The following is a 13350-nucleotide window of genomic DNA, read 5'->3' on the forward strand; positions in this document are numbered from 1 at the left end:
GGATCTCAAAGCCTAACACAGTATCTCATGCTTGTAGGCACTTAAATATGTCCTGAAGGAAAGAAAGAAGAGGAGGAGCCGGACATCCTAGTATTTGTCCTGAAAGACTTGAGACAACTCGAAGGAGTCTAGGAGTCAACGGAGCTTTGACTTCCACTCTCTCTGGTTGGTCACCCACTGTTTCCCAGTGTGGCTTCATTCGCTCTCCTAGTGGCTTTCATTCCCACCAGAGCTCTCCTGCTCCCTGGCACTTATTTTCGGAAGGAAAGCTTCCTAATTGCTTAATTCACACACAAGAATCCCATCTCAAACGCCACTAAGTTTTCAAAAAGAATGCCAGGAAAAGGAAGTATCTGTCCAAATAAATGAACCTCTACTCAAGGATGATATTTTAGGTGCTGGGGAAGTAAAGAGATGGTTCATGAACCCAGCCAGGCAGGAGCACATTCCCATTACGGGTCACACTGACCTGATCATGTAACCTGCACATCAGGGGGAAGGAAAGAGGAACACAGAAAGGTGGAATCCCCAATTGCCTGTCCCACATCCATGTCCTCTGCCTGGGCATTCTGCCTTCCCCCTTCCCTGGTTTGCATTCTCATTGCAGCAGGCCCCACCCCAACATGCACATGCTCCAGGATACATCCTGCCTCTTCACTTTGAAAGCTAAATGTGACCAGATCTGGCCCCCCATTTAGGACTAGTTAGAGCAGAATTTCAAGATTCACTGCCTCATCTTATTACCTTAGACAGAGACCTGGATGTCCTCATCTGCAAAGTTCGGGGGAGAAAGCAGAGGAATACTTAGCAGGCATCAGGCCACTCTGGTCCCCTGTCCCTAGACCACCCAGCCTTTTCAGAAAGGCACACCTCCATTGAAGAATCCAGCCTCAGTCGAACCTCACAAGCTATTTTTCTGGTTATTTTTTCAGTTGGCTCCTCCTTGTTTCTTCCTCCTCTTCATTTAAAAGAAAGAAAAAAATCCCTAGTACCTGGTTGTGGCTAGATGGACAGGTGAAGCTCAAGTTCAGTGATATCAACTCACGGCTTCCTCCTTACAGACTCTGTAATCCTTTCCTAGAGGTCAGAACAAATGTATTCAAATGTATTGTTCAAAACAAATATATCAACAGAGAGAGGCAGGTGATCAGGAGAGAAAACCTTTAGGGATTCTCTACAGAGCAAACAGGTTAGAGGATTAGCCCAGCAGACCTTGCAAAGAGCTGGAAGAAGAAAATCTCCAGCCAAGGGATTTAACTGTTACCACCAACACAGACCTTCGGCAAATCACGGTTTCTCCCTCTCTGCTACTTCTAGCCAAAAGTCTACCCTTAAAGCCCCTTTGTGGTGCACAAGGAAGCCCAGGATGCCTAGACAGGAAGGAGCTGCCTCCTGATTACACCCACAGCCAAGGCTGGACTCTGGAGACCCATTAGCACAGTGAACATGACTTGCCACTTGGGAGGACCAGGTTCTCATCTCACTGATGCCATATCCTCTGGGAGGCCCACCTACCAGCCTCTGACCCTGGTAGAGGTGGAAGGAGGAGACCCTGGCCATCCTTGAGTGATGGGCATGAGACAAGCCTGGAAATCCAGAAACCAGGAGTCATTTTCCAATGCACTTAGTGCAACCTGCTGATTCAGGAGTCCACTAATGGAACTTGAAAAACCATGATTCTGGTAGCAAACTTTTGGAATACATAATATGATGACCTCATTTTACAGATGGAGAAAGAGAGGCTAAAGTCAACCAAATGACTTGTCCAAGATAACACAACTAATGGTAGCAAACCTAAGTCTATGTATGGCCTAAGCCCTCAAGTGTCTTTTTACTGTGTCATACTGCCACCCAGTGATCTTTTCTGATCTCTTTTGTATTCTACCATGAAACATGGGGACAAGAGATTGTAAACTACTTCCACTCCAAAGGTCTCAAATTAAAATAAGTTCATGCTTTTATTCCAGTAGTACCTGAATATAGAATACAACAGAAACACTTAGAAAGAAGCATTTTTCTACAAATTAGACACTAAATTTCCTATAATATAAAGTAGATTTGTGCATCATGCAGGCAGATAAAAGAAGATGATTTCTGGGGCTGGGGATGTGGCTCAAGCGGTAGCGCGCTTGCCTAGCATGGGTGGGTCGCTGGGTTCCATCCTCAGCATCACATAAAATTTAAAAAAAAAACATAAATAAAGATGTTGTGTCCATCAAAAACTAAAAAATAAATATTAAAAAATTCTCTCTCTCCGGCTTAAAAAAAAAAAAAAGAGGTTGATTTCTGAGGCTGTTTCCATTCATTGAGATTTATTCCATCCTATGCATGTGTATTTTTTCTGCTCAAAGTGCCCCTAGCTCACAGCTTCTTTGAGCAACTCCATTGTTTCTGGGCTTGTGATAAGGTAGAATACCGTGGCTGGTGGGGAGGATGTGGCAGAGCAAAGCCACTTACTTCTTAGCAGCCAGGAGGGGGTGGGTGGGACTGGGACAAGATATAAGGTCAAGGATATGCCCCAGTGATCCACCTTCTCCATCTAGGCTCCACCTCCCCAAGTCTCCACCACCTCCCAGCTGCGCCACCAGCTGGGGACCAAGCCTTCAACACGAAAACTTCTGGGGTCTGGGAAACCAATCTAGCACGTGACTGGGTCTTACTCCCCTGCTGAGCGGTGTGGCATCCGGTGGCGGGCACACTGCTGGTTAGCCTGGGTCTTCTAGGGTTCTAGAGACTGTCTTCGTGCAGGGGCGTGGTGTCTCTCCACATATCCAGGGATCCAATCACCTCACCTGTCCTTGTAACCCTGCCCCCCCCTTGACTTTCATTGGATTGGATTTCCTAAGAATTTAGATTTCCCTAATAAAAGCGTGCTTGCTCTCTCGCCAGCCTCTCCTGTAGTTCCTCGCTCTCCCGTCCTGGAACTTGGTTTAAAGGTAAATTGTATGTCTGTGTTTTATTTCTAATGCCTTGGAAATTTCCCCTGAGTGACCTTGAGTTAGCCGGCTGTGCTGGATGCAGATGGCACTGGAGTACATTTCAGAATCAAACTACAACAATATTGAAAATCCAAAACATTGACAATACCAAATGCTGGCAAGAAGGTGTAAGAGCAATTCTCATTCACTGATGGTGGGATGGAAAAATGGTACAGTCATTTTGGAAGACAGTCTGACACAGTTTCTTACAAAGCCAAATATATGTTAGTATGTGATCCAGCAACCATGCTCCTTGATATTTGCCCAAATGAATTGAAAACTTGTTTACATAAAAACCTGCACTTGAATGTTCATAGTGACTTTATTCTTAACTTCCCCCTAAATAGGAAGCAACCATAATGTTTTTTAACAGGTAAATGGATAAACAGGTATACCAATGCAATGCTGTATTATTCACTGAAAAAAGGAAATGAGCTATCAAACCTCTAATCTACATACTGTGGGGTTGGGCTCCAAATTCCTTAATAGGACACCCATAGCACAAGAGTTAATAACAAGAATCAACAAATGGGACTTACTCAAACTAAAAAGTTTTTTCTCAGCAAGAGAAACAATAAGAGAGGTAAATAGGGAGCCTACATTCTGGGAACAAATCTTTACTCCTCACACTTCAGATAGAGCCCTAATATCCAGAGTTTACAAAGAACTAAAAAAATTAAACAATAAGAAAACAAACAACTCAATCAACAAATGGGCCAAGGACCTGAACAGACACTTCTCAGAGGAGGACATACAATCAATCAACAAGTACATGAAAAAATGCTCACCATCTCTAGCAGTCAGAGAAATGCAAATCAAAACCACCCTAAGATACCATCTCACTCCAGTAAGATTGGCAGCCATTATGAAGTCAAACAACAACAAGTGCTGGCGAGGATGTGGGGAAAAGGGTACACTTGTACATTGCTGGTGGGACTGCAAATTGGTGCAGCCAATTTGGAAAGCAGTATGGAGATACCTTGGAAAGCTGGGAATGGAACCACCATTTGACCCAGCTATCCCCCTTCTCTATCTATTCCCCAAAGACCTTAAAAGAGCGTATTATAGGGATACAGCTACATCGATTTTCATAGCAGCACAATTCACAATAGCTAGACTATGGAACCAACCTAGATGCCCTTCAATAGATGAATGGATAAAAAAAAATGTGGCATTTATACACAATGGAGCATTACTCAGCCCTAAAAAATGTCAAAACCATGGCATTTGCAGGGAAATGGATGGCATTAGAGCAGATTATGCTAAGTGAAGCCAGCCAATCCCTAAAAAACAAATGCCAAATGTCTTCTTTGATATAAGGAGGGTAACAAAGAACAGAACAGGGAGGAAGAGCATGAGAAGAAGATCACTATTAAATAGGGATGAGAGGGGGGAGGGAAAGGGAGAGAGAAGGGAAATTGCATGGAAATGGAAGGAGACCCTCATTGTTATACAAAATTACATATAAGAGGAAGTGAGGGGAAAGGGAAAAAAACAAGAGAGAGAAATGAATTACAGTAGATGGGGTAGAGAAAGAAAATGGGAGGGGAGGGGAGGGGAGGGGGGATAGTAGAGGATAGGAAAGGCAGCAGAATACAACATACACTAGTTTGGCAATATGTAAATCAGTGGATGTGTAACCGATGTGAATCTGCAATCTGTATACGGGGTAAAAATGGGAGTTCATAATCCACTTGAATCAAATGTATGAAATATGATATGTCAAGAGCTTTGTAATGTTTTGAACAACTAATAAAAAAAAATTTAACGTGAAAAAAAAAAAAAAAAAGACTTTGAGGAGCCTTACTGACATACTGCCAAATGAAAGAAGCCAATCTGAAAAGGTGCAGGACTGTATGATTTCAACTACAGAATACTCTGGAAAAGGCAGAATCATAGAGTTAGCAAAAAGAGAGATTGCTAGGGTTTTGGTGGTGAAGCCAGATTTAAAGTTAGGTAGTCAGTGTAGTTAGGTAAATCGGGTCTAATATCGAGTGAAATCTAAAATGGAGGCCATGCTGGGAATGACTCAGGGAAAACAGGACAACTCATGGAATGTTAATGAAGTTCTGAAAAGGCCCTAGGCCAAAGTCCGCCTGGAAGAAGTATTAATGAATAGCCCCCAGCAGATTTGGAGATAGCCCATCACCAAGAAGTGATAATGAAGTCCTTCCTGCTCAGACTACTTCTTTGGCCCACCTGTGTCTCACCCCTCGGGCCTTCCAACCTACATTCCATCACTGAAAGAACTATAAAAAGGGGAGACAACTGCACTTCCACGGATTCCACCTTCTGGGTCCCCTTCTTCCTCCGGGAGAAGTCTTTTCTTCTGTCCTTTAATAAATTTCTAATTTCTACTCTGACCTTGCCTCGGCGTGCTTCTTTGGTGTTATTCTTCAACATCGGGGAGCAAGAACTCGTCACCGGTCAACAGCGGTAACAGTGGGAGGTGGGGTCAGGATTGACTAGGTGGAGAATGTGGTATTTTTAAGTCAGTAAAATCATCCCGTATCATGCTGTGATGGTTTGTACCTAATGATATATATTTTTCAAAACCCATAGAATGTGCAACACAAATGATGCAACCAAAAGTAAATCATCGTTTTAGTCAGCTTTTTCATGGCTGTGACTAAAGGACCCGACCAGTACAATTATAGAGGAGGAAGAATTTATTTGAGGGCTCATGATTTCAGAAGTCTTAGTCCATAGAAGGCTGGCTCCATTTCTCTGGGCTTGAGGTGAGGCTGAACATCATGGCAGAGTGTGTGGCAGAGGGAAGCAGTTCACATCATGGTGATCAAGAAGCACAGACTCCACTTCCATGTACAAATACATACACCAAGGCCACACCCTAATTCCCCGCCTCCTTTAGCCTCACCCTACCACTTCAGTTACCACCCAGTTAATCCCTATCAGCAGATTAAATCACTGATTGGGTGAAGAGTCTCACAACCCAATCATTTCTCCTTTGAGCCTTCTTGCACTGTCTCACACATGAGCTTTTGGGGAACACCTCACATCCAAATCATAACAATCATTATTAGTTAATAATGCATCAATATAGGTTGATAAGTTGTAACAACTTTCCAGTAATGCAAGATATTAATAATAAGATAAAATAAGGAAGGTGATGAAGTAACTGGGAACTCTCCTCTCTTCTATTCAATTTTTCTATAAATCCAAAACTACTCTAAAAAATTAAGAACATAAAAACTGACAAGCTAACAAACCAGATGAAGGTATTTGCAGCATATGATATTGGTAAGGATTAATAGACAGAATATATTAAATATTCTACAGATTAACAGGAAAAAGACAACACTATAGAAAAAATATTTACACCATAAAGACAAAAACAGAGAGTTTAAAGAAGAGGAAATATAAATGGCCTGTTAATATATGAAAGGGGGTTTAGTCTCCTTAATAACAATCATTCAAATGCAAGTTAAGATACAATAAAAAATTGTTACTTACCTACAAAATTGGCAAGATAAAAAGTCACATAATGAAGAGTAATAAAATGGATGTGGAACAACTGAAACTTGTGTGCCCTGCTGGTGATAAAGTGCACTGATGCCAATGCTTTGGAAAACAGTTTGTCATTACCTGGTAAAGTCAAGCATTCACATATTCATTACCTAGCAAGTCCCTGCCTAGGTAAATACCCAGAAATGGCTACCCATTTGCACCAGCAGACATGCACAAGAACGTTCATGGCAGAATTATTTTTAATAATAGAAACACAAGAAGAAACAGAATGTCCAATGACTGATGAGATAAGCATGCCCAAGCAATAGGGCAGAGCAGTTAAACTGATAGATAATCAGGTTCCCAAGAACAAAGGTGATATTTATTCACAATATCTGAGATTCAAAGCACAGGTAATGATCCATCTCAATAGAGCCCTGGACAATCCAAGGGCAGCCACATGCAGTGGCAGGTAGGCTAGTGTAGGACTGAGCATGAAAGTCACATAGCAAAACACTTAACAGTATGATTCCTGTATATCAAAAATGAGAACATGCAAAATTAACCAACATATACTGTGCAAGGCTTGGAAATATCACAGGAAAGCAACGGAATAATAGTTGTAAAATTCAAGATAGAGGTTAGCTCAGAGGGATCAGGATGAGATTGAATGGGGAAGAACACTCAGGGGACTTCTTCAACTCCATGTTGGGCACACACAAGGGTGTCACATATATTTCTTAAATGTCCTTTTATATATATTAATAATGAGAAGCAATTTTTTAAAAGCATTCATGAATTGCAAAAGAAAACCTGAATCCTGATTTCAGGTTTTATTACCAGGATGACTTTGAGGTCTTGCTTTTCTCTGTAAAACGGGGGTGATAACTACCTCAAGATTTTTCAAAGGAGCAAATATACAAAACTAAACCCATATGGGTAGGGTGGGGATTTTCTTCTAGTATCTCCTTAAACACCCATGTTGGACAGATACTCCATTTTTCACGGACTCTAGAGTGAAAAGTAGCTATTTTTTTCTGATTCATTTTATCAGTCTGAAACTCCCTCCTAAGCTGCTCACTTAAGCATCCTTTCCACAATAAGAAATGCAATCTCCAATATTTGTTCTCTTCTCTCTCCAAATTAGAGCAGCAATGGGAATGCAAAACAAAGAAACTGGTACTTACCGAGTAGATCTCAGGAGGAAAAGTGGGACCCTGGGAGAGAATGGAAAGAAACTGCATAATCGTGCTCCTTCAAGGCTCCAGATCCATTCCAAATTACATTACATAATGGTACATGCCTAACTTTCATTGAGATGCCAACTCTAGATTGGTTGTATGTGGTTATAGTTTAAATGGTTTGACAATTTAGTTTATGAGCATTACAAGTTCTTCTAGTCTGAACCTTTCATTTGCAATGAAAGGTGAATTCACTACCATAGATAATAGTGTGCTAGTGTGCTCCCCCCCTCCAAAAAAGACCTAAACAATTCTGGCAACTGGAATGTGTTCTTTTCTCTCTTCAGTTTTGAGTGTAATTTCCATTCTTTCCTTAGTAATACCAAATGGTTGGACTGGGTTTCTGTGTTTCATTTTGGTTCTGCTTTCTGTAAAAGGACTGCTGATAAGAGACAGAAATGAGACAGAGGGAAGGACCCTCAGATACCTTCCTCTACTGTGTGAGACTCAGTTAGGAGCCTGTCTCATAAAACCCCGTTCTGTTAAATGAAGAGAGAAGGAAAAGTGAAAGCATATTCTAAAATCTGCCAGCCCCAGAGTTCATGTTCTCTTACCTCACCAATACCACTGCAGTCGGGGAATGTAAGACTAATTATTCCAGTTTCACAAATGGCCAGAGACTTAACGACCTAATCGAGATCTCACAGCTAGAGTTAAAGTGAACATCTGTCCACACATGATAGAAAATAACTAACAAATGTCTATAATCCCTAAAAATTTTGATTTCAGTAGTCTTTAAAACTTGATTGGGAGATTCTAAATATATAACCAAGGTGGAAAAAAAAAAACACTGTCAATCGCAACCCTAACCACGAAGGAAAATGAGAGCTAGTCATTACCATTCTCAACATTTTCACCAAAATCTCTGGCCTTCCTACGAAGAATCTCAATTTTAAGCCCCATAATAATTTGTTAACCTGTTTTCTTTTTGACTGTATCTCCAACACCTAAAACAGTGTCTGAAACAAGTAGACACTAAGTATTTAAAGGGGCAAATAAATAAACACTCCTGGGTTTTATTCCACAAGGACACTTCAAGTGCTAGTCTGTGCCAGTACTATCCTAGTTATGGGGATTCGGTACTGATCCAGTCTAAGGATACCTTTGCTGTTACGGAATGTCCCTTTTACAGCATATGTTCCACCATAAATATAATGCAGGCTACCTAACACAACTTTTCTAATAGTCATGTTAAAAAGTAAAAAAGAGACAGGTGCAATTAACGATATATCTTACTTAACATATTCAGGATACTAGTTTAATATGAATCGATCCAAAATTATTTTTACAAATTCCTTAAGGTATTAATTGATACATTATAAAATTCACCCAATTCTTAAATAACATTTAATAAGTTATTTTACACTCATCCAAGTCTTCGAGATCTGCTGTATATTTCACATTCACAGAACATCTCCATCTGGACCTGCCACACACCAAGGGCTCCATAGCCTCATATGGCCAGTGGCTACCATGTTGGGCAGTCCTATTGTGGAGGGTGAGACAAGCAATAAACATGTAACTGAAAAGGGTAGGAAAGGAAAGCCTGTGTAAAGAAGTGAAGACAGCAATTGAATGATTTAAAGGATTTAAGAAAAATAAGAAATAAAGTAGGTACTTTGGTAGGTACCTGCACTCACAATGCAGAAAAGAGAAATTGTGTCTTTAGCACATTTCTGGATGTACTTTGTCACACCTATTTAATTGTCAGGGATGCTGAAGAGTCATATCCTAAATTAACAGCACTCTCTTCCCCATGGCCTTCTCCCAGGTTCTCCTCCTGGCATGACCCAACCTGATATTTGGAGTCCTGACAGCTCCTCCAATCCCAGAAATCAGCTGCAAGCCAATGTTGCTTTCTTTGAAGAGAGAAGCAGGAAAGTCAGTGTCCTCCAGCTTACTAGCTGAGAGGCCCGAGGTCCAGAGAGAGTACCTGCTGCTTCTCCCAGAAGTTAGGATAAACTATAACACAGAGCATATCCTAAAGTGCATGGAGGACCACTGTGAGAGTTCTTTGATCCTCATCAGCTAAGCAGAAAAGATGGAGAATCTCTACCAGCCTTGAAGCCAAAGGGAAGACGGCTCTCTAGTGGTCATGTTACACATTGCAGTCAACGAATGGGGGCACTGTGAAACGAATCCCTTATAACTAGATGGAGGACTGCACCATTGTCTTCAGGACAAATGAAAACAATTTTTTTTTAAATCCCTTGGCTAAATTATTACCAAGTTACATATTTAAAATATTTTAATCTGGGATGTAGCTCAGTGTACAGTACTCACCCAGAACAAGGTCCTGGGTTCAACCCCTAGCATAGCAAAAAATAATAATAATTAAATATTTGATTATTAATATGATTTTTGTTTATAATATATACTATTAAATACTGAAAATGGAAATTATGGTTAATGTGCTTAAATATTCAAAATACTTTTTTAACACGGGGTTGGGGCAATTGATATGCTAAGATTCACAGCCCTTCATTTCCAGTGTTATCATAAGTGAAGGGATTATTATTCATATGATTCACTTTTATCCATCAATTAATGTCATATGTATCCACTGAAACTTAAAATTTCACATGCAGAGGACAGTTCTTGATGTGTTTGTACTTCCTTACTCATTCCTATTAAATAAAAAGGAATAACAAATCCGTTGGGGAATGCCAATTGATGGTGAAAAGATAATTATTTAAATCCCACCAGAATATTTAGCAATGTAAAGACCATAGTTACAAGTTTAAATACTAGTTAAAAATGATACTGTGAGCTGGGCATGGTGGCATATGCCTGTAATCCCAGAGGTTTAGGAGGCTGGGGCAGGAAGATCACAAGTTAAAAGCCAGCCTCAGCAATTTATTTAGTGAGGCCCTAAGCAATTTAGTGAGAACTTGTCTCATAAATAAATAAAGGACTGGGGGTGTGGTTCAGTGGTTGAGCCCTCCTGGGTTCAATCCCTAGTACCAAAAAGGAAAAAAAGATACTATGAACTTGCTGGTAGTTATTGTAAAATACAACATAAATGAGTTGATGTGCATGTGGTATTTTTATTTTTTATTCCTGTCATATAGCTACAGAAAATTTGCTTTCCTTAAAATTAACTTAAATGCATAAAGAACTTTTTAGAACAACATTTAGCAGAGTTGGTACTACTCATCAGAGGCACAGAACAGAGTGGGTACATATATGGATTTGAATTCTGTCCTCCAGACTTAGTGATCTAGTTAACCTTGCTCAGTTTCCCCTCCTGCAAAATTAGAATAAAAGCACCTGTCTCTAAGGGTTCATGTGAGAGTCATTTGACCACTCAATAAATGAGTTTAAGCAGATTTTTAAGACAAAAGAAGAAGAAAATGAAAAAAGAAAAATTGCAAGTTGCAAAACTCATGAAGATTTTGCTGAAGTAAAATCATGACTTCTTCCTTCTGAGGTTGTAAGACTCTAAGATTTAATAGAATGTTGTATTTATTATATTATCATGTTTTGCTTTAGATTTACTGTGTCAAATACTTTAAGGTAATTTTCATCAAAAGAAATATGTTTCAGATACTAATAATATTTGTACCTACAAATTGCAAAATAAACTCTTGCTATTGCATGTGGTAAAGGCAGAGGTGGGGTGTAGAATGATAGGCTTGGCTTTGCTCCATTCTTGGGAGTTGTAATTCTGAGGCACAGAAAGCTATGACTAAATCAGGAACACTACCTGGAGAAAGTGACCTGGGGTTATAATTTCAAGGAGATGGTCTGTGATCTGTGAGAGGATCTAGGAAGGCCCCAGTAGGCAGCTGAAGGCTGACTCTCCCAGATAGTAATGCAGGCTGGATGCTTTGGGCTAAAGTTTGCTGCAAAACATTCTGAACAAAGATCCTAGACAAAAGGAGCTTTTTAATACCCTGAGGAATTCAGACTGAGTGAGATTTAAAAATACATATAATATAGACGTTGATCTCATAGACCGTAATCACACTCACTACATCATAGGGTCTTACCTTCAGTGCTCTGCCTTCAGTTAGTTGAGGCAGAGTAAAAAGAGATGGCCTCTGTGTTAGGGGAAACACATTTTCTGGAAATGTTCTTGAATACTTGTTCAGAATTATTGCAGGACATTGCTGGTATGGTTGCAGGTATGAGGAAAAGAATAAAAGGTACTGTGGATAAGTCACTAATCCAGAGGCTCCCAAATGCAAGCTGCCTGCTAGATGAAATCTTCCCTGTCTGGCTGCTTTTCCCTCCAAGCCCACCCAGACCTCCACCAATCAGCTGGGGCCTTCATATCTTCCCCTTATACTATCCTCAAAGGTGCTTGGGCATAACAACTGCCAGGTCCCAAGATTTCACAATGATATCTCTTGTCACTAGTTGAAATTCATGAATCCTTACCTTCACAGAGGTGAAATTTTGCTTCTTTTTTGCTTTCAAAATTGGGAAGGAAGTCAAACTCGGTTTCCTTGGCTTTTTATCGTCCATCTGAGTCTTGCAGGAAGGAGAGCAGAAAAAAATTAATTGGCAGTAGAAATAAAATATAAGTAATGGTCCACACACTCCAGAGAGAAGAAAGAAGGGCGGGCCTGAAGGAAAGAAGGGGGCAGACACAAAAGCAAGGGCGGACTGGACTCTCTGCTTTTCCTCTTGCCTCCCTTTCTAGTGGTCTGATAGGGTTTGGAGGGCAGAGGGAGAGGCAGGAGCCAGGGAAGGAGGAGGAGTAAAGCACGTGGTTAGCAGTTTAAGACCCCCAGCAAACACCATTTCCCCTAGTTAACTACAAAAGAAACCCCATTCTATTGCCACAAATACAATATTCCCCTCTACAATATGCATACACTAGTGGGCTACTGGGTTAGATTAATGCCTACAGCAAAAGAAAGGGGGAAGGTTGGTAGAAACTTTTTCTCTGGATCTTATTCAGCCATTTTGTACCTTCTTCATGCAGAGCACAATTCTATGACTAATTAACTGACTGCAAGATGGAAAGACTTGGAGATGGGGGCAGGATGAGGAAAGTGCTAGGGGAGTGATATTGGCCAAATTATAGAGTTATATTGTATGCATGTATAAATATGTACAACAGATCCCATCATTATGTAAAACTATAAAGCACCAATAAAAATGTCACAGAAAGAAACAGAAAAATTTGTATAATACCATGGAATCTAATTAGAGTAGTGACTCATATAACTGGATGGTGAGCCTTCAAAGTTTCCTGGGACACTTATACATTAGCAAAACGTTGTGGAATCTCCACTCTGTGTCCCTTGGAAGTCCCTTTACAGTCTCTAACTCTATCAAGAGCTAAGGGAATAAAATACACAAGAAATAGGGGCAGAACAGGGACCATTGCAAACATCATACCGTCTTCTGCACATCACTCACTCCACACTGGGAAGCTCTTGCAGACACTATGATCAACATGGTGGTGTCACCATGTTGAAACTATTCAAAGACTAAAGACAAACCAGGATATTTATTGCAGCATAAATATGTAAAAATTAGAACTTACTTATCTCTAAATGATGGGAAATTTAAAATATGGCACACATATATTTTATGGGATGTGATGCAATCATTTTTTTAAAAAATGAGGTAGATCAAATAAGCCAGCCCCCAAAACCAAAGGCAGAATGTTCTCACTGATAAGTGATGCTAACACACAATAAGGAGGA

The 13350-nt window shown here is 40.3% G+C and overlaps 1 protein-coding gene across 1 annotated transcript in view; it reads right to left on the reverse strand.

Annotated features, from left to right (window-relative positions):
* The window catches only part of Dyrk4 (dual specificity tyrosine phosphorylation regulated kinase 4), a 44811-nt gene extending 31712 nt beyond the window's left edge, over positions 1-13099 (reverse strand). Inside the window, exons 1-2 of the mRNA XM_077799087.1 lie at positions 13040-13099; positions 12071-12163 (exon numbers count right to left, since the gene is read on the reverse strand). Coding sequence (XP_077655213.1) covers positions 12071-12163; positions 13040-13099 — 153 coding nt within the window. The remainder of the gene's footprint in view (positions 1-12070; positions 12164-13039) is intronic.
* Positions 13100-13350: the final 251 nt, after the last annotated feature.

The sequence above is a fragment of the Urocitellus parryii genome, chromosome 5 (assembly GCF_045843805.1).
Source record: "Urocitellus parryii isolate mUroPar1 chromosome 5, mUroPar1.hap1, whole genome shotgun sequence".
Taxonomy (NCBI): Eukaryota; Metazoa; Chordata; class Mammalia; order Rodentia; family Sciuridae; genus Urocitellus; species Urocitellus parryii.